General features: G+C 44.3%; 1 protein-coding gene across 15 annotated transcripts in view; it reads right to left on the reverse strand.

Annotated features, from left to right (window-relative positions):
• The window catches only part of NOX4 (NADPH oxidase 4), a 298,783-nt gene that overhangs the window by 137,651 nt on the left and 137,239 nt on the right, over positions 1-23,893 (reverse strand). For all 15 annotated transcript variants that reach the window (XM_056561416.1, XM_056561413.1, XM_056561415.1 and 12 more), the window contains 2 exons: positions 21,339-21,436; positions 16,744-16,771 (listed from right to left, as the gene is read on the reverse strand). In XM_056561416.1, the coding sequence (XP_056417391.1) occupies positions 16,744-16,771; positions 21,339-21,436 (126 nt within the window). The remainder of the gene's footprint in view (positions 1-16,743; positions 16,772-21,338; positions 21,437-23,893) is intronic.

Here is a 23,893-nt window from a genome sequence, read left to right on the forward strand (position 1 = left end):
TGGAAATTATAGGCAATTAGCAAGTCACCCCCGATAAAAGAGTGGTTCTGCAGGTGGTGACCACAGACCACTTCTCAGTTCCTATGCTTCCTGGCTGATGTTTTGGTCACTTTTAATGCTGGCGGTGCTTTCACTCTAGTGGTACCATGAGACGGAGTCTACAACCCACACAAGTGGCTCAGGTAGTGCAGCTCATCCAGGATGGTACATCAATGCGAGCTGTGGCAAGAAGGTTTGCTGTGTCTGTCAGCATAGTGTCCAGAGCATGGAGGCGCTACCTGGAGACAGGCCAGTACATCAGGAGACGTCGAGGAGACCGTAGGAGGGCAACAACCCAGCAGCAGGACTGCTACCTCCGCCTTTGTGCAAGGAGGAGCACTGCCAGAGCCCTGCAAAATGACCTCCAGCAGGCCATAAATGTGCATGTGTCCACTCAAATGATCAGAAACAGACTCCAAGAGGGTGGTATGAGGGCCCGACGTCCACAGGTGGGGGTTGTGCTTACAGCCCAACACTGTGCAGGACGTTTGCCATTTGCCAGATAACACCAAGATTGGCAAATTCGCCACTGGTGCCCTGTGCTGTTCACAGATGAAAGCAGGTTCCCACTGGGCACATGTGACAGACGTCTGGAGACGCCGTGGAGAACGTTGTGCTGCCTGCAACATCCTCCAGCATGACCGGTTTGGCGGTGGGTCAGTAATGGTGTGGGGTGGCATTTCTTTGGGGGACCGCACAGCCCTCCATGTGCTTGCCAGAGGTAGCCTGACTGCCATTAGGTACCAAGATGAGATCCTCAGACTCCTTGTGAGACCATATGCTGGTGCGGTTGGCCCTGGGTTCCTCCTAATGCAAGATAATGCTAGACCTCATGTTGCTGGAGTGTGTCAGCAGTTCCTGCAAGAGGAAGGCATCGATGTTATGAACTGGCCGCCCGTTCCCCAGACCTGAATCCGATTGAGCACATCAGGGACATCATGTCTCGCTCCATCCACCAAGGCCACGTTGCACCACAGACTGTCTAGGAGTTGGTGGATGCTTTAGTCCAGGTCTGGGAGGACATCCCTCAGGAGACCATCCGCCACCTCATCAGGAGCATGCCCAGGCATTGTAGGGAGGTCATACGGGCACGTGGAGGCCACACACACTACTGAGCCTCATTTTGACTTGTTTTAAGGACATTACCTCAAAGTTGGATCCGCCTGTAGTGTGATTTTCCACTTTGATTTTGAGTGTGACTCCATATCCAGACCTCCATGGGTTGATAAATTTTATTTCCATTGATATTTTTTTGTGTGATTTTGTTGTCAGCACATTCAACTATGTAAAGACGAAAGTATTTCATACGATTAGTTCATTCATTCAGATCTAGGATGTGTTATCTTAGTGTTCCCTTTATTTTTATGAGCAGTGTAGATTTATTCTATAAAAAGCGCCTATATATCATCCCTCTCCAATGATTCTCCCTGCAGGAACCATGTGACCTCAATATAAAAATGTGATATATATATATATATATATATATATGACATTTTATGTGTTTCACAAGACTAGGTCTGGATTACCCAGCTGCAGGGCGCTAGGAGATTTTTCGCACAACCTTCCTACGTGTGAATTCATGGGGAGATTTCTAGACAGCTATTATCAGTCACACTGCCGGTAGGGCTAGAGTTTAAAAGGGAACTCCGCACTTTTATGTTCTTATCTCTGACTGATAATAATATCATTTTCTCAGTGTTGTTCGGTCTCCTGCTGTGTTTTGCCGAAGAAATAATAAATCTATCAACAGTGTTTTCTTTTTTTGTATTGCATACTGCCTATTTGTGCGCTGGGAAGACTATGTTTGATCCTCGGCCGGAGACTATTCTGAGCCTTTATACTGCCTTAGGTGAACACATTTCTTTTTATAGGGGTAGGAACGCCATAAGTAAGAAAGGCTTGCAAAAAACTGCAGCATCTAACAGTACCAGCAAAGTGTAATGTAAACCAATATAATACTCCAAGTCCTGACTACCTAGCATTCCATATCTGTGTCCAGCCATCATTTTCAGGTCATAGAGTCAAAAGTTAAGAATGAGGGAGAAGAAGGGAGTGGAGTGTGGTAGTGGATACCAGACAGTATGATTTGCCAAAAATCCATGGAACATGCTGCCCCTAAAGGAATCTGTTATAAGCCGCCTGAGGCGAGATACTCATGTTGCCTCATGACAGATATGATCCTGGCTTCAGCTATGCCTGATAGAGGGGCAAGGACTTACAAACAATAAAGGTGAAGCATGCAGTTCCTATGAGGCCCTTGGAGAGAGGGGGCCCAGGCCTAGTTCCATTTCTCTTTGTACCCCACACCTGAGAAACTGCATGGCAGCCCAAGAGGGTGAAAGATCTGTTTAAAGGGGTACTCCACTGCCCCAGCGTTCCGAACATTTTGTGCCGAATGCTGGGTGTGGGCTGTGGAGGTCGTGAGGTCACGGCCACACCCCCTCAATGTAAGTCTATGGGAGGGGCGTGGCAACAGGGGGTTTGTTGGCGACATCAAGAGGAGCGTGGCCATGATGTCACTATCCTGCCACCCGCACCCAGTGTTTTAAATGAATGCTGGGTGCTGCTCAGCTGCGGGACCCCCACAATCAAACATCTTATAACCTAGACAATATGACTAGGGACCGAGAACCCCTTTAACCCCTTAAGGACCGAGGGTTTTTCCGTTTTTGCATTTTTGTTTTTTGCTCCTTGCCTTTAAAAAATCATAACTCTTTCAAATTTGCACCTAAAAATCCATATAATGGCTTATTTTTTGCGCCACCAATTCTACTTTTTAACGACGTCAGTCATTTTGCCCAAAAATCTACGGTGAAGCGGGAAAAAAAATCATTGTGCGACAAAATTGAAAACAAAAACGCTGTTTTGGAATTTTTTTGCGCGCACGCCATTAACCGAGCGGTTTAATTAATGATATATTTTTATAATTCGAACATTTCTGCACGCGGTGATACCATATATGTTTATTTTTATTTTTATTTACACTGTTTTTTTTTTCTTATTGGAAAAGGGGGGTGATTCAAACTTTTAATAGGGGAGGAGTTAAATGATCTTTATTCACTTTTTTTTTTCACTTTTTTTTTGCAGTGTTATAGCTCCCATAGGGACCTATAACACTGGACACACTGATCTCTTATACTGATCATTGTTATCCCATAGGGACCTATAACACTGCACACACTGATCTTAATCATTGATCACTGGTTTCTCATAAGAAACCAGTGATCAACGATTCTGCCGCATGACTGCTCATGCCTGGATCTCAGGCACTGAGCAGTCATTCGGCGATCGGACAGCGAGGAGGCAGGAAGGGGCCCTCCCGCTGTCCTGTCAGCTGTTCGGGATGCCGCGATTAGCCGCGGCTATCCCGAACAGCCCGACTGAGCTAGCCGGGAACTTTCACTTTCACTTTTAGCCGCGCGGCTCAGCTCTGAGCGCGCGGCTAAAGGGTTAATAGCGCGCGGCGCCGCGATCGGCGCTGCGCGCTATTAGAGGCGGGTCCCGGATTCACTATGACGCCGGGCCCGCCGTGATATGACGCGGGGTTACTGTGTAACCCCGCGTTATATCAGAAGAGCAGGACCAAGGACGTACCGGTACGTCCTTGGTCCTTAAGGGGTTAAGCGCCATGCATTAAGCATGGAGGGGAAAACCCCCGAATCATAACAGAGGACCCATTTTGATCTTTGCTATGGGCTCCATCTCTTCTATATAAGCCACTGTGTAGTGTTATATAAGCCACGGTGTAGCACAAGGGCTAAGCGAATAAGGTAAATATAGTTTTTTTTTACAAGTAGAGGACAAAAAACACCTGATTGTGTATGATTGTGGGGGATCTGGCCACTGTTTTCAGAACACCGGTTCCTCTTTTGCTCGGAGCGGCCGTGGTGAACATACTCCCTCCATGTATCTCTAGGGGAGAGACGGAAATACAGCACTTGTGTATCTTTGGCTTTCCAATTAAACATGGAGGGAGCGTGTCAGGCACTGCTTCATTCGGTGGTCGACAGTAATCTGGCATGGAGTGAAAGTCGCTTGGTGCATGAGGAGAGCTGGGGCACCGGGCAGGAGATCGGCAACAGACACTTATTCCTTATCCTATGGTTAGGGGATAATATGTAACGTACCCAAGTTCCCCTTTAAGACTTATGGACAGAAAGACTATAGAGATCTATGAAATGCTGAATCCATTTACAATTTCAGACTGGTTTGACTGTAAGGCATCTGGCAATAGCAGGAGCCCTGCCCCCAGGGCCGGATCCTCATTGGTTGCTCATGGAGCACCTGCTCCGGGCCCCGTGCCCGCAGGGGGCCCTCATCACATTAGGGACAGGGGACTGACGTCCTGACGGACTGACGTCCTGTGCGTGCGCCCATAGAAGAGCAAAGCGGAGCGGAGCAGTGAGGAGGAGGACGCGCGCATGGTAAGTCACCACTCACCAGCACGTCATCTTCAGTGTTCCGACCACCACTCCTCTCCGTTCCCGGGACCTACCGCTATGGCACATAGGCCATAGCAGTAGATCGTGACCGAGGAAAGGAGGAATGTTGGTCGGAACACTGGGGCAGTAAAAAGACATACAGCCTCCAGCCATACACTGTATTTGGCTGAAGGCTGTATGTCTGTGGGGGAACTGTACTGCACCTAATGTGGGGGAACTATACTGCACCTAATGTGGGAAACGATATCATCCTTATCCATTGTTGTACTTGGATCGAGTACAACATTATCTGGTAAACACAGTTCACATTGTGCGTTAGTGCCTCTTGACTGAACATACTGCACTACGGAGCGCATCCTTTTGCCTTTTTGTTTTTATAGCTGATACAGCCTGTGGCTCAGCAGCTGCCCCAAATGAAAACTACAACTCCCAGCATGTTGGACTATATAGTAGTATATAGTACAGGTCAGGGTTTTCCAACCAGGGGTTCCTCCAGATGTTGCAAAACTACAACTCCCAGCATGTTGGACTATATAGTAGTATATAGTACAGGTCAGTGTTTCCCAACCAGGGGTGTCTCCAGCTGTTGCAAAACTACAACTCTCAGCATGTTGGACTATATAGTAGTATATAGTATAGGTCAGTGTTTCCCAACCAGGGGTGCCTCCAGCTGTTGCAAAACTTCAACTCCCAGCATGCCCGGATAGTATATGGTGCAACACTCTGGGAGTTGGAGGATTGGTTGGATAAATAGCAGCCATTGCATTGCTGATAATTTTTATATAAAAATACCGGCCGGGTGGCAACCCTACGTGTGATATCACCGTATGAAGCGCCGTGTGACACGTTGAGCTCCGCTACATCTGTAATTACTGCTAGTGCAGCCGAAGATTGACTAGGACTCCAGTCTACTAAAGTCTATTAGTCCTGGTGCTCAGACCGTGCAGCAGACAATGTCTTCCCTGTGTCACCATATGGCTGGATCCTAATCTCCCTGCTGTGTATGAACTGAATCCGATGGTCATGGAAACCTCTAATAACCAGTTAATAAGAAGCGTCTGACACATCCCCTGCAGCAGCCAGTAACATCCCGCTCCGCTTCACTTCATTTCTAGGATTTTTTTTTCTGTTCCGTCTCCAGAAACATCTCACAAATCCAATAAAAAATACTGCAAACACCGCGCTCCACCAAATATAAGCTGAGAAAATGCAAGGACAAGCACAAAAAAATCAGCTAGAATGTGTTTCCATATAGCGGCACATTTTATTACAATGATGGGTCATGTATGTGCGGTACTGTGTACCCACAAATTTACACAGCTAAGCATGAGCATTAACCATTATGGAAATGACCAGAACAATAACGGAATCTACTGTATATAACTGATGCCTTCCTGTACCCACATACAGGTCTGTCCATAGTATAGAGAGCAATAGTATTGTAGTGGTTATATTCTTGTATATAGGAGCAGTATTATAATAGTTATATTCTTGTATATAGGAGGAGTATTATAGTAGTTATATTCTTGTACATAGGGGACAGTATTATAGTAGTTATATTCTTGTATATAGGAGACAGTATTATGGTAGTTATATTCTTGTATATAGGAGCAGTATTATAGTAGTTATATTCTTGTATATAGGAGCAGTATTATAGTAGTTATATTCTTGTATATAGGTGGCAGTATTATAGTAGTTATATTCTTGTATATAGGAGCAGTATTATAGTAGTTATATTCTTGTATATAGGTGGCAGTATTATAGTAGTTATATTCTTGTATATAGGAGCAGTATTATAGTAGTTATATTCTTGTATATAGGAGCAGTATTATAGTAGTTATATTCTTGTATATAGGAGCAGTATTATAGTAGTTATATTCTTGTATATAGGAGCAGTATTATAGTAGTTATATTCTTGTATATAGGTGGCAGTATTATAGTAGTTATATTCTTGTATACAGGAGCAGTATTATAGTAGTTATATTCTTGTATATAGGTGGCAGTATTATAGTAGTTATATTATTGTATATAGGAGCTGTTACGCCGAGCGCTCCGGGTCCCCGCTCCTCCCCGGAGCGCTCGCTTCACTCCCTCCGCTGCAGCGCTCCGGTCACGTCCTCTGACCCGGGGCGCTGCGATCCCGCTGCCAGCCGGGATGCGATTCGCGATGCGGGTAGCGCCCGCTCGCGATGCGCACCCCGGCTCCCCTACCTGACTCGCTCCCCGTCTGTTCTGTCCCGGCGCGCGCGGCCCCGCTCCCTAGGGCGCGCGCGCGCCGGGTCTCTGCGATTTAAAGGGCCACTGCGCCGCTGATTGGCGCAGTGGTTCCAATTAGGGTAATCACGTGTGCACTTCCCTATATTACCTCACTTCCCTTGCACTCCCTTGCCGGATCTTGTTGCCTTAGTGCCAGTGAAAGCGTTCCTTGTGTGTTCCTTGCCTGTGTTTCCAGACCTTCTGCCGTTGCCCCTGACTACGATCCTTGCTGCCTGCCCCGACCTTCTGCTACGTCCGACCTTGCTTCTGCCTACTCCCTTGTACCGCGCCTATCTTCAGCAGCCAGAGAGGTGAGCCGTTGCTAGTGGATACGACCTGGTCACTACCGCCGCAGCAAGACCATCCCGCTTTGCGGCGGGCTCTGGTGAAAACCAGTAGTGGCTTAGAACCGGTCCACTAGCACGGTCCACGCCAATCCCTCTCTGGCACAGAGGGTCCACTACCTGCCAGCCGGCATCGTGACAGTAGATCCGGCCATGGATCCCGCTGAAGTTCCTCTGCCAGTTGTCGCTGACCTCACCACGGTGGTCGCCCAGCAGTCACAACAGATAGCGCAACAAGGCCAACAGCTGTCTCAACTGACCGTTATGCTACAACAGTTACTACCACAGCTTCAGCAGTCATCTCCTCCGCCAGCTCCTGCACCTCCTCCGCAGCGAGTGGCCGCTCCTGGGATACGCTTATCCTTGCCGGATAAATTTGATGGGGACTCTAAGTTTTGCCGTGGCTTTCTTTCCCAATGTTCCCTGCATCTGGAGATGATGTCGGACCTGTTTCCCACTGAAAGGTCTAAGGTGGCTTTCGTAGTCAGTCTTCTGTCCGGAAAAGCCCTGTCATGGGCCACACCGCTCTGGGACCGCAATGACCCCGTCACTGCCTCTGTACACTCCTTCTTCTCGGAAATCCGAAGTGTCTTTGAGGAACCTGCCCGAGCCTCTTCTGCTGAGACTGCCCTGTTGAACCTGGTCCAGGGTAATTCTTCCGTTGGCGAGTATGCCGTACAGTTCCGTACACTTGCTTCAGAATTGTCCTGGAATAATGAGGCCCTCTGCGCGACCTTCAAAAAAGGCCTATCCAGCAACATTAAAGATGTTCTGGCCGCACGAGAAATTCCTGCTAATCTACATGAACTTATTCACCTAGCCACTCGCATTGACATGCGTTTTTCTGAAAGGCGTCAGGAACTCCGCCAAGATATGGACTCTGTTCGCACGAGGCGTTTCGTCTCCTCGGCTCCTCTCTCCTCTGGTCCCCTGCAATCTGTTCCTGTGCCTCCCGCCGTGGAGGCTATGCAGGTCGACCGGTCTCGCCTGACACCTCAAGAGAGGACACGACGCCGTATGGAGAACCTCTGCCTGTACTGTGCTAGTACCGAACACTTCCTGAGGGATTGTCCTATCCGTCCTCCCCGCCTGGAAAGACGTACGCTGACTCCGCACAAAGGTGAGACAGTCCTTGATGTCTTCTCTGCTTCTCCACGTCTTACTGTGCCTGTGCGGATGTCTGCCTCTGCCTTCTCCTTCTCTACGGTGGCCTTCTTGGACTCTGGATCTGCAGGAAATTTTATTTTGGCCTCTCTCGTCTACAGGTTCAACATCCCGGTGACCAGTCTTGCCAGACCCCTCTACATCAATTGTGTAAATAATGAAAGATTGGACTGTACCATACGTTTCCGCACGGAGCCCCTTCTTATGAGCATCGGAGCTCATCATGAGAGGATTGAACTTTTGGTCCTCCCCAATTGCACCTCAGAAATTCTCCTTGGACTTCCCTGGCTTCAACTTCATTCCCCAACCCTGGATTGGTCCACTGGGGAGATCAAGAGTTGGGGGTCCTCTTGTTCCAAGAACTGTCTAAAACCGGTTCCCAGTAACCCTTGCCGTAACTCTGTGGTTCCTCCAGTAACCGGTCTCCCTAAGGCCTATATGGACTTCGCGGATGTTTTCTGCAAAAAACAAGCTGAGACTCTACCTCCTCACAGGCCTTATGATTGCCCTATCGACCTCCTCCCGGGCACTACTCCACCCCGGGGCAGAATTTATCCTCTCTCTGCCCCAGAGACTCTTGCCATGTCCGAATACGTCCAGGAGAATCTAAAAAAGGGCTTTATCCGTAAATCCTCCTCTCCTGCCGGAGCCGGATTTTTCTTTGTGTCCAAAAAAGATGGCTCCCTACGTCCTTGCATTGACTACCGCGGTCTTAATAAAATCACGGTTAAGAACCGCTACCCCTTACCCCTCATCTCTGAACTCTTTGATCGCCTCCAAGGTGCCCACATCTTCACTAAATTGGACTTAAGAGGCGCCTATAACCTCATCCGCATCAGAGAGGGGGACGAGTGGAAAACGGCATTTAACACCAGAGATGGACACTTTGAGTATCTGGTCATGCCCTTTGGACTGTGCAATGCCCCTGCCGTCTTCCAAGACTTTGTCAATGAAATTTTTCGTGATCTGTTATACTCCTGTGTTGTTGTATATCTGGACGATATCCTAATTTTTTCTGCCAATCTAGAAGAACACCGCCAGCATGTCCGTATGGTTCTTCAGAGACTTCGTGACAACCAACTCTATGCCAAAATTGAGAAATGTCTGTTTGAATGCCAATCTCTTCCTTTTCTAGGATATTTGGTCTCTGGCCAGGGACTACAGATGGATCCAGACAAACTCTCTGCCGTCTTAGATTGGCCACGCCCCTCCGGACTCCGTGCTATCCAACGCTTTTTGGGGTTCGCCAATTATTACAGGCAATTTATTCCACATTTTTCTACCATTGTGGCTCCTATCGTGGCTTTAACCAAAAAAAATGCTGATCCCAAGTCCTGGTCTCCTCAAGCAGAAGACGCCTTTAAACGACTCAAGTCTGCCTTTTCTTCGGCTCCCGTGCTCTCCAGACCTGACCCTTCCAAACCCTTCCTATTGGAGGTTGATGCCTCCTCAGTGGGAGCTGGAGCTGTTCTTCTACAAAAAAATTCTTCCGGGCATGCTGTCACTTGTGGTTTTTTCTCTAGGACCTTCTCTCCAGCGGAGAGGAACTACTCCATCGGGGATCGAGAGCTTTTAGCCATTAAATTAGCACTTGAGGAATGGAGGCATCTGCTGGAGGGATCAAGATTTCCTGTTATTATCTACACCGACCACAAGAACCTCTCCTACCTCCAGTCTGCCCAACGGCTGAATCCTCGCCAGGCCCGGTGGTCTCTGTTCTTTGCCCGATTTAATTTTGAGATTCACTTTCGTCCTGCCGATAAGAACATTAGGGCCGATGCTCTCTCTCGTTCCTCGGATGCCTCAGAAGTTGATCTCCCTCCGCAACACATCATTCCACCTGACTGCCTGATCTCCACTTCTCCTGCCTCCATCAGGCAGACTCCTCCAGGAAAGACCTTTGTTTCTCCACGCCAACGCCTCGGAATCCTCAAATGGGGTCACTCCTCCCATCTCGCAGGTCATGCGGGCATCAAGAAATCTGTGCAACTCATCTCCCGCTTCTCTTGGTGGCCGACTCTGGAGACGGATGTTGGGGACTTTGTGCGAGCCTGCACTATCTGTGCCCGGGATAAGACTCCTCGCCAGAAGCCCGCTGGTTTTCTTCATCCTCTGCCTGTCCCCGAACAGCCTTGGTCTCTGATTGGTATGGATTTTATTACTGATTTACCCCCTTCCCGTGGCAACACTGTTATTTGGGTGGTCGTTGATCGATTCTCCAAAATGGCACATTTCATCCCTCTACCTGGTCTTCCTTCTGCGCCTCAGTTGGCTAAACAATTTTTTGTACACATTTTTCGTCTTCACGGGTTGCCTACGCAGATTGTCTCGGATAGAGGTGTCCAATTCGTGTCTAAATTCTGGAGGGCTCTCTGTAAACAACTCAAGATTAAATTAAATTTTTCCTCTGCATATCATCCTCAATCCAATGGACAAGTAGAAAGAATTAACCAGATCTTGGGTGATTATTTGCGACATTTTGTTTCCTCCCGCCAGGATGACTGGGCAGATCTCCTTCCATGGGCCGAATTCTCGTATAACTTCAGGGTCTCTGAATCTTCCTCCAAATCCCCATTTTTCGTGGTGTACGGCCGTCACCCTCTTCCCCCCCTCCCTACCCCCTTGCCCTCTGGTCTGCCCGCTGTGGATGAAATTTCTCGTGACCTTTCCATTATATGGAGAGAGACCCAAAATTCTCTCTTACAGGCTTCTTCACGCATGAAGAGGTTCGCGGATAAGAAAAGAAGAGCTCCCCCCGTTTTTTCCCCTGGAGACAAGGTATGGCTCTCCGCTAAATATGTCCGCTTCCGTGTCCCTAGCTACAAGTTGGGACCACGCTATCTTGGTCCTTTCAAAATTTTGTGTCAAATTAATCCTGTCTCTTATAAACTTCTTCTTCCTCCTTCTCTTCGTATCCCTAATGCCTTTCACGTCTCTCTTCTCAAACCACTCATCCTCAACCGTTTTTCTCCCAAATCTGTTCCTCCCACTCCTGTTTCCGGCTCCTCGGACGTCTTCTCGGTCAAGGAAATTTTGGCTGCCAAAAAGGTCAGAGGGAAAAATTTTTTTTTAGTAGACTGGGAGGGTTGTGGTCCTGAAGAGAGATCCTGGGAACCTGAGGACAACATCCTTGACAAAAGTCTGCTCCTCAGGTTCTCAGGCTCCAAGAAGAGGGGGAGACCCAAGGGGGGGGGTACTGTTACGCCGAGCGCTCCGGGTCCCCGCTCCTCCCCGGAGCGCTCGCTTCACTCCCTCCGCTGCAGCGCTCCGGTCACGTCCTCTGACCCGGGGCGCTGCGATCCCGCTGCCAGCCGGGATGCGATTCGCGATGCGGGTAGCGCCCGCTCGCGATGCGCACCCCGGCTCCCCTACCTGACTCGCTCCCCGTCTGTTCTGTCCCGGCGCGCGCGGCCCCGCTCCCTAGGGCGCGCGCGCGCCGGGTCTCTGCGATTTAAAGGGCCACTGCGCCGCTGATTGGCGCAGTGGTTCCAATTAGGGTAATCACCTGTGCACTTCCCTATATTACCTCACTTCCCTTGCACTCCCTTGCCGGATCTTGTTGCCTTAGTGTCAGTGAAAGCGTTCCTTGTGTGTTCCTTGCCTGTGTTTCCAGACCTTCTGCCGTTGCCCCTGACTACGATCCTTGCTGCCTGCCCCGACCTTCTGCTACGTCCGACCTTGCTTCTGCCTACTCCCTTGTACCGCGCCTATCTTCAGCAGCCAGAGAGGTGAGCCGTTGCTAGTGGATACGACCTGGTCACTACCGCCGCAGCAAGACCATCCCGCTTTGCGGCGGGCTCTGGTGAAAACCAGTAGTGGCTTAGAACCGGTCCACTAGCACGGTCCACGCCAATCCCTCTCTGGCACAGAGGGTCCACTACCTGCCAGCCGGCATCGTGACAGGAGCAGTATTATAGTAGTTATATTCTTGTATATAGGAGCAGTATTATAGTAGTTATATTCTTGTATATAGGAGCAGTATTATAGTAGTTATATTCTTGTATATAGGAGCAGTATTATAGTAGTTATATTCTTGTATATAGGTGGCAGTATTATAGTAGTTATATTCTTGTATACAGGAGCAGTATTATAGTAGTTATAGTCTTGTACATAGGAGCCGTATTATAGTAGTTATATTCTTGTATATAGGAGCAGTATTATAGTAGTTATATTCTTGTATATAGGAGCAGTATTATAGAAGTTATATTCTTGTATATAGGAGGCAGTATTATAGTAGTTATATTCTTGTATATAGGAGCAGTATTATAGTAGTTATACTCTTGTATATAGGAGCAGTATTATAGTAGTTATATTCTTGTATATAGGAGACAGTATTATAGTAGTTATATTCTTGTATATAGGAGCAGTATTATAGTAGTTATATTCTTGTACATAGGAGTCAGTATTATAGTAGTTATATTCTTGTATATAGGAGCAATATTATAGTAGTAATATTCTTGTATATAGGAGACAGTTTTATAATATTTATATTCTTGTATATAGGAGCAGTATTATAGTAGTTATATTCTTGTATATAGGAGACAGTATTATAGTAGTTATATGCTTGTATATAGGAGCAGTATTATAGTAGTTATATTCTTGTACATAGGAGTCAGTATTATAGTAGTTATATTCTTGTATATAGGTGGCAGTATTATAGTAGTTATATTCTTGTATATAGGAGCAGTATTATAGTAGTTATATTCTTGTATATAGGAGCAGTATTATAGTAGTTATATTCTTGTATATAGGTGGCAGTATTATAGTAGTTATATTCTTGTATATAGGAGCAGTATTATAGTAGTTATATTTTTGTATATAGGAGCAGTATTATAGTAGTTATATTCTTGTATATAGGAGCAGTATTATAGTAGTTATATTCTTGTATATAGGAGCAGTATTATAGTAGTTATATTCTTGTACATAGGAGTCAGTATTATAGTAGATATATTCTTGTATATAGGAGCAATATTATAGTAGTAATATTCTTGTATATAGGAGACAGTTTTATAATATTTATATTCTTGTATATAGGAGCAGTATTATAGTAGTTATATTCTTGTATATAGGAGACAGTATTATAGTAGTTATATTCTTGTATATAGGAGCAGTATTATAGTAGTTATATTCTTGTATATAGGAGCAGTATTATAGTAGTTATATTCTTGCATATAGGAGCAGTATTATAGTAGTTATATTCTTGTATATAGGAGACAGTATTATAGTAGTTATATTCTTGTATATAGGAGCAGTATTATAGTAGTTATATTCTTGTACATAGGAGTCAGTATTATAGTAGTTATATTCTTGTATATAGGAGCAATATTATAGTAGTAATATTCTTGTATATAGGAGACAGTTTTATAATATTTATATTCTTGTATATAGGAGCAGTATTATAGTAGTTATATTCTTGTATATAGGAGCAGTATTATAGTAGTTATATTCTTGTACATAGGAGTCAGTATTATAGTAGTTATATTCTTGTATATAGGAACAGTATTATAGTAGTTATATTCTTGAATATAGGAGCAGTATTATAGTAGTTATATGTGGAAGTGTAGAAGGAAAAAAACGCACTCGCCCACATTAAATGTGCTGCAAACGAGGAGATTTTTATTCAGCCGGAGGTCAAAGTCCGGAACAGGTGGAGGATGTGGAGGAGAAAAATGCAACTAGTTTCGCTCACAGAGGAGCTTTATCCAGCTAATGTGCCACATTAGCTGGACAAAGCTCCCTAGGGAGCGTAACTATTTCATTTAACTTGCACCCCCCAACATATGTCTGCTTACCCGGTCTCCTCGTGGCATTTACTACAGCCATTCCTTATTTAGTATATTCTGGACAGTGCCATTTCACTCTACACTGCTCATATAGTAGTAATATTCTTGTAAATAAGATGCAGTATTATAGTAGGTATATTTTTGTACATAGGAGCCATAGTATAGCAGTCATATTCTTGTACATTAGAAGCAGTATTATAGTATAGTAGTTATATTCTTGTACATAGGTAGCTATATTATAGTAGTTATATTCTTGAATATAGGAGCAGTATTATAGTAGTTATATTCTTGTATATAGGAGCAGTATTATAGTAGTTATATTCTTGTATATAGGAGCAGTATTATAGTAGATATATTCTTGTATATAGGAGCAGTATTATAGTAGTTATATTCTTGTATATAGGAGCAGTATTATAGTAGTTATATTCTTGTACATAGAGGGCGGTATTATAGTAGTTATATTCCTGTACATAGAAGCAGTATTATAGTTGTTATATTCTTGTACACAGGAGGCAGTATTATAGTAGTGTTAATGTTGAGAATGTTGGCACAGACCATTCTTGGCTTCTTCATCCAACATTCATTCAACACTTGAAAGTAATGGAATACATACTGACAAACTTTAAGCTTATTAAAATTAGCTGCTATTACTCATAAAAATCCAATCCTGTAGCCAAAGTGGCCAAAGTGAAAAATTATCCCAATTCTCAGAAAGGTCAAAAGATTATTAATAGTGGCTTTCATGTTTGGCTGGTACCAGAGAGAAAATAACCATAATAATTAACAGTCTGTACTGGGATTAGAGGACTTCGGTGCCTTTGATTATTTGGAGATAAATAACCAGAAAACAGTTCCCAGACATCCTACAATCCCTGAACTGTGGTTCTATATCTACTGCAAAACTGCAGCTGACTACAGAGGTGTAGCTATAAAGGTAGCAGAGGTAGCAGTAGCACCGGGGCCCTGGTACCTATGGGGGCCTCAAAGCACATCTTCCCCATTAGAGACCAGTATTAGAATTGGCATATGGGGCCCTGTTGCAGATTTTACACCAGGGCCCAGAAGCTACAAGCTACACCTCTGGCTGACAGTATGCCCTGACAACCACAAAACAATTGTGTACCCTAGTTTAATACGCATTGGGCACTGGAGCAGACACCATTAGCAGAAATTTTCGATTTCCTGCAGATTACTTTGCAGCTTTGCTGTGTAGACTAGGACAGAATCAGCAGAGTCATCTCAATCATTTTGCAGGTAAAGAAATTAAAGTGTACCTCTACAGTTTTAGACAATATTCATACAAAAGGACTATAGTGTGCACAATAGTCATTTTTCCAAATGACTTTTATTTTAAATTTGGCACTAGAATACCTTCACAAAGCGCCCAATCTCCCAGCTCCCCGGGAGACTGAACTTCCACATTTGAAGAAGGAACTTCCTGCAATGTCTCCATAACACCTGTCCCCAGCATGTGACCCAGTTCCAAAGAATCACATTAAACTGTGTCTAACGCTGTAGATGGATGCTATGGAGATGGAGTGTGAAGTTTTGTCTCCTAATGCACATGTATATGTAGCGGGGATCAGGGAGAGAAGGTATTCCAGTGCCAAATTCAAAATATGGTACATTAGACACACAGATAAAGACTATATTAGTCTATGGACTAATACAGTCTATATAACCTTGTTATCACCTCTACCAACTCCTATTAACCTTTCTAATATACTTCATAAAATTTTATATATATATATATATATATATATATATATATATATATATGTTATTTACTTTTTATAGAAATGATGGCCTATAAAAAATTTTTTTATAAAAAGATCACTAGGGGTCCCCATACCATCCAGAATATAATCCTGTCCAGCTGTAGCATCATCTTTGTCCCAGCTGAAGCCCAGGCTAGGACAAAGTCCACTAAGTGGGGGAAGGACTAGCACTCTTCTGTGCTCGCTCCTGTCCTATCAGACTGCAGCATGAAAACAGAGAGGAGGGGGTTACAGAGCAGCCTACAGTGATTGGATGAAGAGACCCAGCACAGCACAGCAGGCTCAGGGAGGAAGAGAATGCAAGGTAAGTGAGGGTGGGCTCAGTGCTTGCCTTGGACACGCCTCTTCCTGAGCAGTGGATGACGGAATAAGTGATCAGCAGAACGGATGGATTTTGAGCCAAATACAGAAGTTAGACACATAAAAAAAGACATTTAAAGAATGAGCATGAGCTAGTGGGCAACATATAGAAGCATAATTTTTGTTTGTGATATGACAGGTACGCTTTAAAGCATTACTGTCATATGAAAAACCCTTTGACATGTCGGTGAAGTGCACGACAGCTCACGCTTCACTCCCCAACTGCATTAGTCTATGGCAATATTTCCCAACCAGTGTGTCTCCAACTGTTGCAAAACTACAACTCCCAGCATGCCTTCGGCTGTGCGAGAATGCTGGGAGTTGTAGTTTTGCAACAGCTGAAGGAACACTGGTTGGGAAACACTGGTGTAAGAAGTGAAGGAGTTGGCTGGGGAGGGAAGAGCACTGTCGCGCACTTCATCCATTTATAACTCATGACTGTATTTTTTTAAATGACTGACAAATTCATAAGCGTATTTTACACCGTATTCTACACCCCGATAATATAATACAAACTACAACAGTCTATACCTCCGCTACTAAGAGGTCATTTCCCATTGAGATCAGCGACACTTACCCGAAGTGAAGATAATTTTTCTCGGATCCTGAAATGAACAAAAAAAATAAAAAATAATTAATTTAAAAAAAAAAAGAAAAAAAAAAAAGATCATCATAATAGAAGCAGCTGCCTGGAATCACTTTGTGTTAGGAATCAGACTCCATAAACTGCTTAACTTTAATTATTAAGACACAAAACACCAAGGAGCAAAATGGTGACAAATGACATATTATCCTTCATGAATCTTCATTTCTGCGGCTCCCGGGGTCCTTCATCCGCTGTCATCTCCGGGATAAAATATGTGACAAATATTGCTCAGTCATTTCGCTTGATAAATGAGTTGGGTGAAATAAATGGACGTTACCTTGTTTTGCTGGCGTCAGATTGGTCATATCTATATAAAGCATATTTTCCCGGACCGGGCATCGCAGCCATAATGGAATTAATGCTCCGGTAATCTACTAATACATCACTCTATTCTAGCAATAACAAATAACTGGGGCCATAAATTATACTATACGCTCTCCGGCTGGGAACAAATAGAAAGCACCCGTAAAATCTGATTACCAGTGCCAATGTTCAAAAGGCAAAATTTTCATGCGGAATTTCCCCGGAAGAATTCCGCCTGGAAATTCCATCAAAATTGACAGCACCATGGGGGAGATTTATCAAAACCTGTTGAAATCGATGGGGCTGTAATTTCAGCGAAATCTTGCTACAGTTACACTACAGTTCCGCGGGAATTCCGCACTTCCGTTTAGCAAGCTTTGCTGAACTGAATTTGTGCTGAATTGTGGAAAACGGGATTCTGTGCACACAGCGGAATTTCCATGCCAGATGTTTTCAGCACGGAAATTCCGTTTTCCGTGTCCGCAGAAAGAATGAATCTGTCCGCACAGAGATTTTCCATGCGGACATTCAGTAGTGTGAACATAGCCTAACTGGGTAAGGCTAAATTTGAAGGGTTGTCGAGCTCCGTTATAACTGCAGATAATGGGGCTGGCCAGAGGTTGGGACATCAGACACCAATGGAACCCAACAGGTGTCATTCACTTTGAACTGGGTCTGTTGGGGTTCCGTTAGATGCTTCCCGGCATTTCAATGGAATCGGCCAACGGAGCTTCGAATGCTGATGTGAACCTAGCCTAAGCTTTCTTGGTGGCCAAGGCAAGGGTTTCCAAATGTGCCCAACCACCTCTGGTCTCTGAAGCTTAGCATGATAGTTGCTATATGGACACCCAGATTTCTAGAGATGGAACGTTGATCAAAGGATTTATTCTGATACCATATTGGAGTCTGGAAGGAATTTTCCCCCTGGTATGGGACAAATACCATCACCTCATGAGGGCTCAAATGTTTTTTTTTTTTTTTTGCCTTCCTCCGTATCAACATAGTAGGGTAATAGGTTGGACTTGATGGACCATTGTCAATTTTTTTTAACCTTATCAACTATGTAACTTTTTATTTAAAGATGACTTGTGGTCATCCCCTAAAAAATGTGATTACATTGTCATTAAATATCTTAGGTAGCCCTGATCACACACCTTTTTGCAGTTTATTGATATGCTCTTCCATTCCTGAGATATGGGGGCTTATAGTTTGTTAGAGAATTCAGGGAATCAGTCAGATGGGCGTGTACTTAATTTTAATAATGGGAGTGACTATCAGGTGATGGGCGGGATTATACAGTTAGAGGGTGTGTATTAGGCAGACACACCCCTCAATGTACAACATTTACACCCCTGACTGTATAATCCCGCCCATCACCTGATACTCACTACCATTATTCAAATTAAGTTCATGCCCCATCTGACTGATTCTCTGAATTTTCAGAGAAACTATAAACTCTCATATCATGGGAACAGAAGGGTGTATCAACTGATATTCACTCCTATTATTACAATTAAAGGGAATCTGTCATCAACATCACCTGCACTAACCTGTTGTTTTAGGCTTGTAAAGTGGGTGACATAGATGACAAAATTGTTAACCTTTTTGTTATCCGTGGCTTCCCTGTTCCTTCATGTATGTTTTTCTTAATATACTAATGGGCTGGCTTGGTGCACTCGGGCGTTCCCAAGCCACAAGTGCACCTTGAAGTCCAGCCCACTTCCTCCTCCATAAGTCCCACCTCATGAACATTCATAATTCTTTCCCTGTAAAACCTCTCTTGCGAGAGGAAACAGTCCACTTTCTGGGTGTACCCTGAAAGCAGCACATGTGCAGTACTCACCAAAAGGTGCCAGAAAGTGAAATCTCTCCTCTTGCAAGAGAGACTTCACAGGGGCAGGGTTATAAATATTCATAAGGTTGGCTGGGCAGAGAAGGAACTAGAGGGTGCACTTGAGACTTGCACCAAGCCAGCTCATTAGCATATACAAATGGGCATAAAGGAACAAAAAAGCAACAGATCACAACAAGGTAAACACCCTTGCATCCGTGTCAAGTCTACACCTAGAGGTTAGTGCAGGTGATGCTGATGGCAGATTCACACCCATCTGATGAATTGTCAGACAAAATATAAACCCTCATATTTTAAAGGGCTACTCCACTTCTCAGCATTTGGAACAAAATGTTCCTAACGCTTAGAGCCAACGCCGGGAGATCGTGACATCATAGCCTCGCCCCTCATGACATCATGCCCCACCCCTCATGACATCATGCTCTGCCCCATCAATGCAAGTCTATGGGAGGGGGCGTGACAGCCATCACGCCCCCTCTCGTAGACTTGCATTAAGGGGGCGGGGGCGTGACATCATGAGGGGGCGGGGCTATGACATCACAAGCTCCTGGCGCTGGCTCTAAGCATTCGAAACATTTTGTTCTAAACGCTGAGCAGAGTAGTACCCCTTTAAGAAAAGTAGTAAACAGTAAATCTAATGACAGTAAATCTAAACTTTTTGGGGTTGGCAACAGGTCTTCTTTAATTTTCCTAAACATGGACTGGGGCCTAACAGGGTATTGCATCACTAAGCATGATGTAGATGCTTCTCCCATCACTACAGTCTCCTAGAATTGTAGTATTCCCTATGGAATGGTTCTGTGATCTTCATTTACCCAAATAGATCCTTAGGGCAGGGAGTATCTTCATTAGATAACCTGTTTAATGGGGTTGTTCAGCAAAATAAAACTTGGATATATAAAGTATAATGAAAAAAAACTTTTTTTTTAAATTTAATGATATTAGCCATAATTCAGAAATGTTCCACATCATCTATGCCCCTTGTATGCGGTGACGTCAAGTCACAGGCTCCCAATGCAAAAAGCTCCCGTCCTTCCTCTTCTCTCCCCTCCTGTCTAGGGATGAGACTAGCGATGTGATGGGGGAGCTGTTATTAAAGGGGTACTCCACTGGAAAAAAATGTTTTTAATAAATCAACTGGTGCCAGAAAGTTGAACAGATTTGTAAATTCCTTCTATTTAAAAATATTTACCCTTTCAGTACTTATCAGCTGCTGTATGTTCCAGACAAAGTTCTTTTCTTTTTAAATTTCCTTTCTGTCTGACCACAGTGCACTCTACTGACAACTCTGTCCATTTTAGGAACTGTCCAGAGTAGGAGCAAATCCCCATAGCAAACCTCTCCTGCTCTGGACAGTTCTTAAAATAGTCAGAGGTGTCAGCAGAGAGCACTGTGGTCAGGCAGAAAGGAAATTCAAAAAGAAAAGAACTTCCTCTGGAACATACCGCAGCTGATAAGTGCTGGAAGGGTTAAGATTTTTAAACAGAAGTCATTTACAAATGTATTAAACTTTTTGGCAAAAGTTGATTTAAAAATGTTTTTTTTTTCCTTTTATGCTCATTAGATTTAGATTCATGACTCAATAAACAAGGCAGCAGGGAGACGGTTTTCAGTCACAGTAGTTTCCCTGAGAACAGGCTTCACTTCTGCCTTATCTAACGAGTCATAAATCAAATGAGCAGTAATTCAAACTCCTCCTTCACATCATTGTTCCCGTCCAGAGCTGACAAAAATGGAGGAGATAGAAGAGACAGAAGCTCTGCATTAAAGGAGTAGTCCCGTGGTGAACCCAGTGGTGAACAACTTATCCCCTATCCTAAGGATAGGGGATAAGTTTGAGATCGCAGGGGGTCTGACCGCTGGGGCCCCCTGCGATCTCCTGTTCAGAGCCCCGACAGCCCGCGGGAAGGGGGCATGTCGACCTCCGCACGAAGCTGCGGCCGACACGCCCCCTCAATACAACTCTATGGCAGAGCCGAAGCGCTGCCTTCGGCAATCTCCGGCTCTGCCATAGAGATGTATTGAGGGGGCGTGTCGGCCGCCGCTTCGTGCGGAGGTCAACACCCGCTATCTGGCCGGAGAGTCTGGCCCCCGTACAGATTTATGGTCATGATGTCAGCAGAGAGCTCTGTGTTCCAAAAAGAAAATAATTTCCTCTGTAGTATTCAGGAGCTAATAAGTACTAGAAAGATTAAGATTTTTAAATAGAAGTAATTTACAAATCTGTTTAACTTTCTGGCACCAGTTGATTTAAAAAAAAAATTAATAAAAGTTTTCCACCAGAGTACCCCTTATAGCAAGAGTATGTGCAGTGAATTCCATATTATTAGACATTTTATGTTATATGAACATAACACATCTTACCACATACCTCATCTTTGTAGTGAGCTACATTAAGCTCAATATATTCGCTGTGGTAGTTTGTAGAAAAGTTTCCAGCATTGATGATGTGGGCTCCAACATGCACGGCTAGATAAAGAGAAGAAGCAGCGATCAGTCCATTGTCTGCATTAATACAGTACGGATATAGCAGAGCAAAAACTGTCCTATCAGGCACTATAGGTACTACAATGTGGTTTTCTGGGACTGCTGATAGGCTTGCAGAATGAGGTATGTGGTCTCAAAACTATGGCCCTCCAGCTGTTGTAAAACTACAACTCCCAGCATGCTGGGAAGTTGAAGTTTTGCAGCAGCTGGAGGTCCACAGTTTGAAGACCGCTGTTGTAGGTTAAGAGATATTTTTGTTACAGGACAGCTGCAGACTTATACGGTCCCATGGATAATAGGGTCACAACGTTTCCTCTTGTGCCGAAATTAGTTTTATCCATCTAGTACACTATACAACAATCATGTCGCCGGTGACGTTTGCATTATAGTTTTTGCAACATAAACGTTTCCCTTTCATTTTCACCAAAGGGAGAAAAAAAAATACCAAAAGTGAATATAATTCCAAGGATTTTTTTTTTCTTTTCCGCCACTATAGCTGTATGAGGTCTTTTTTTTTTTTGCATGATGACCCGTCATTTCTGCTACTTAGAAACATAAGGCCCAGTCCTGGTTGGTCCAATCCCTATTGCATTGTTAGTAAAAAAAGAGGGTGAAGCATTGGCCCAAAGGTCATAAAAAGGCTATAGATACAAAACAAACCCAAAACCCTTCTGTCCTGGGTGGCAAAACCTGACACTGTTATAGACTTTTCTATGGGGTCAATAGAGATTGTACTTTATGCTTACAGTAGTGTTTCCCAATCAGGGTGCCTCCAGCTGTGCAAAATTACAACTCGCAGCATGCCCGGAACTGTCCAAAGCAGGATAGGTTTTCTACGGGGATTTGCTCCTATTCTGGACAGTTCCTAAAATGGACGGAGGTCCCTGTGGTCAGGCAGAAAGGAAATTCAAAAAGAAAAGAACTTCCTGTGGATCATATAGCAGCTGATAAATACTGGAAGGATTACAATTTTTTATTAGAAGTAATTTACAAATCTGTTAACTTTCTGGCACCAGTTGATTAATTCTTTTTTTTCCAGTGGAGTACCCCTTTAATATAGTTACTTTCTGGGCTCAAGTCAGAAACATCAGCAACAGCTACAGCAAGAAACATCAGCAACAGCAAGAAAATACAGCACAAAGTTCTTAGCATTACTATATTTGTGGAATTCCCCTATAACAATCCAGAAGGATCTATGACATAGACACAAGTGTTTTCTCTGGGAAAACAGATGCCAAGCATTCAGTAGTCTCTTTTTTGTACATTTTTTATGACTGATAATTGCGCCTCTCTCCGAAGTTCATGGACTCACAAGAAAATCGCCAATGTCTGAGTCACCGCTCTTTCCTGTCCATGAACTGAGACATACAATGGGAGCATCTGGGGATGAATGACAATCAGCAAAAAAACCAAAACACATATGGCTGCTCTATGGAAGCGGGCACAGAAAGGAGATGAAACGGCTGTACGAGCCTCCATGGGAATTCAGTGACAATAAACAAGAAGCTACCGGGGTAGGAGGGAGGAGGGGGCGCTGCTATATTAAACATAACACATCTGTAGTGTGCAGTGACACCGATCGGTGCTGGTGTACAGCGAGCCACGGTATCACATGATGTCTGCGGATAGATGACTTCTGTATCAACCACAAGATAATTGCTAATCGCGGTTTTCCCATCTGCTGCAGACGCTCAGCCAGACAATGACATCACCTACAATCTGTAAAAAAGGTTGACACAGGCAAACGAAGGGAAAATTAAACCATTTGATGAGTCCATTCCCCTACGCTCTAGAGCTGCCAAGCCACACTGTCCCAGCATGAAAAAGAGCACTGGGATCGTGACATTGGGTCACCCGCTGAGAGCAGCTCATTATAGGGGGGAGCTTATTTGGCAGGGAAAGATACCCAACTCAGGTGCCCAGTTTTTCCATATGAAAGCAGACAGCAAACAAATGTTTTATTGGCATTGATATGACTGAAGAAGCAATATGGAATGTAACAGCAACCGGGGCCTGGTGTTTGGAGGCAACAAAATAAAGAGGAACCAAGCTAACCGCACTTTGGACAAAATATATTAGATGATTCGTTGGCCATATAATGGACCATACTATGGAATTATGAGTAAAAACATTTATTAGGTTGTCCCTTTTATTGAGATTAAAGGGGTGTTCCAGGGGGAAAAAAACTTTTTTATATATATTTTCAACTGGCTCCAGAAAGTTAAACAGATTTGTAAATTACTTCTATTAAAAAATCTTAATCCTTTCAGTACTTATGAGATGCTGAAGTTGAATTGTTCTTTTCTGTCTAAGTGCTCTCTGATGACACGTGTCTCGGGAACTGTCCAGAGGAGAAGCAAATCCCCATAGCAAACCTCTCCTACTCTGTGCAGTTCCCGAGACAAGCAGAGATGTCAGCAGAGAGCACTGCTGCCAGAC

The sequence above is a fragment of the Hyla sarda genome, chromosome 2 (assembly GCF_029499605.1).
Source record: "Hyla sarda isolate aHylSar1 chromosome 2, aHylSar1.hap1, whole genome shotgun sequence".
Classification (NCBI taxonomy): Eukaryota; Metazoa; Chordata; class Amphibia; order Anura; family Hylidae; genus Hyla; species Hyla sarda.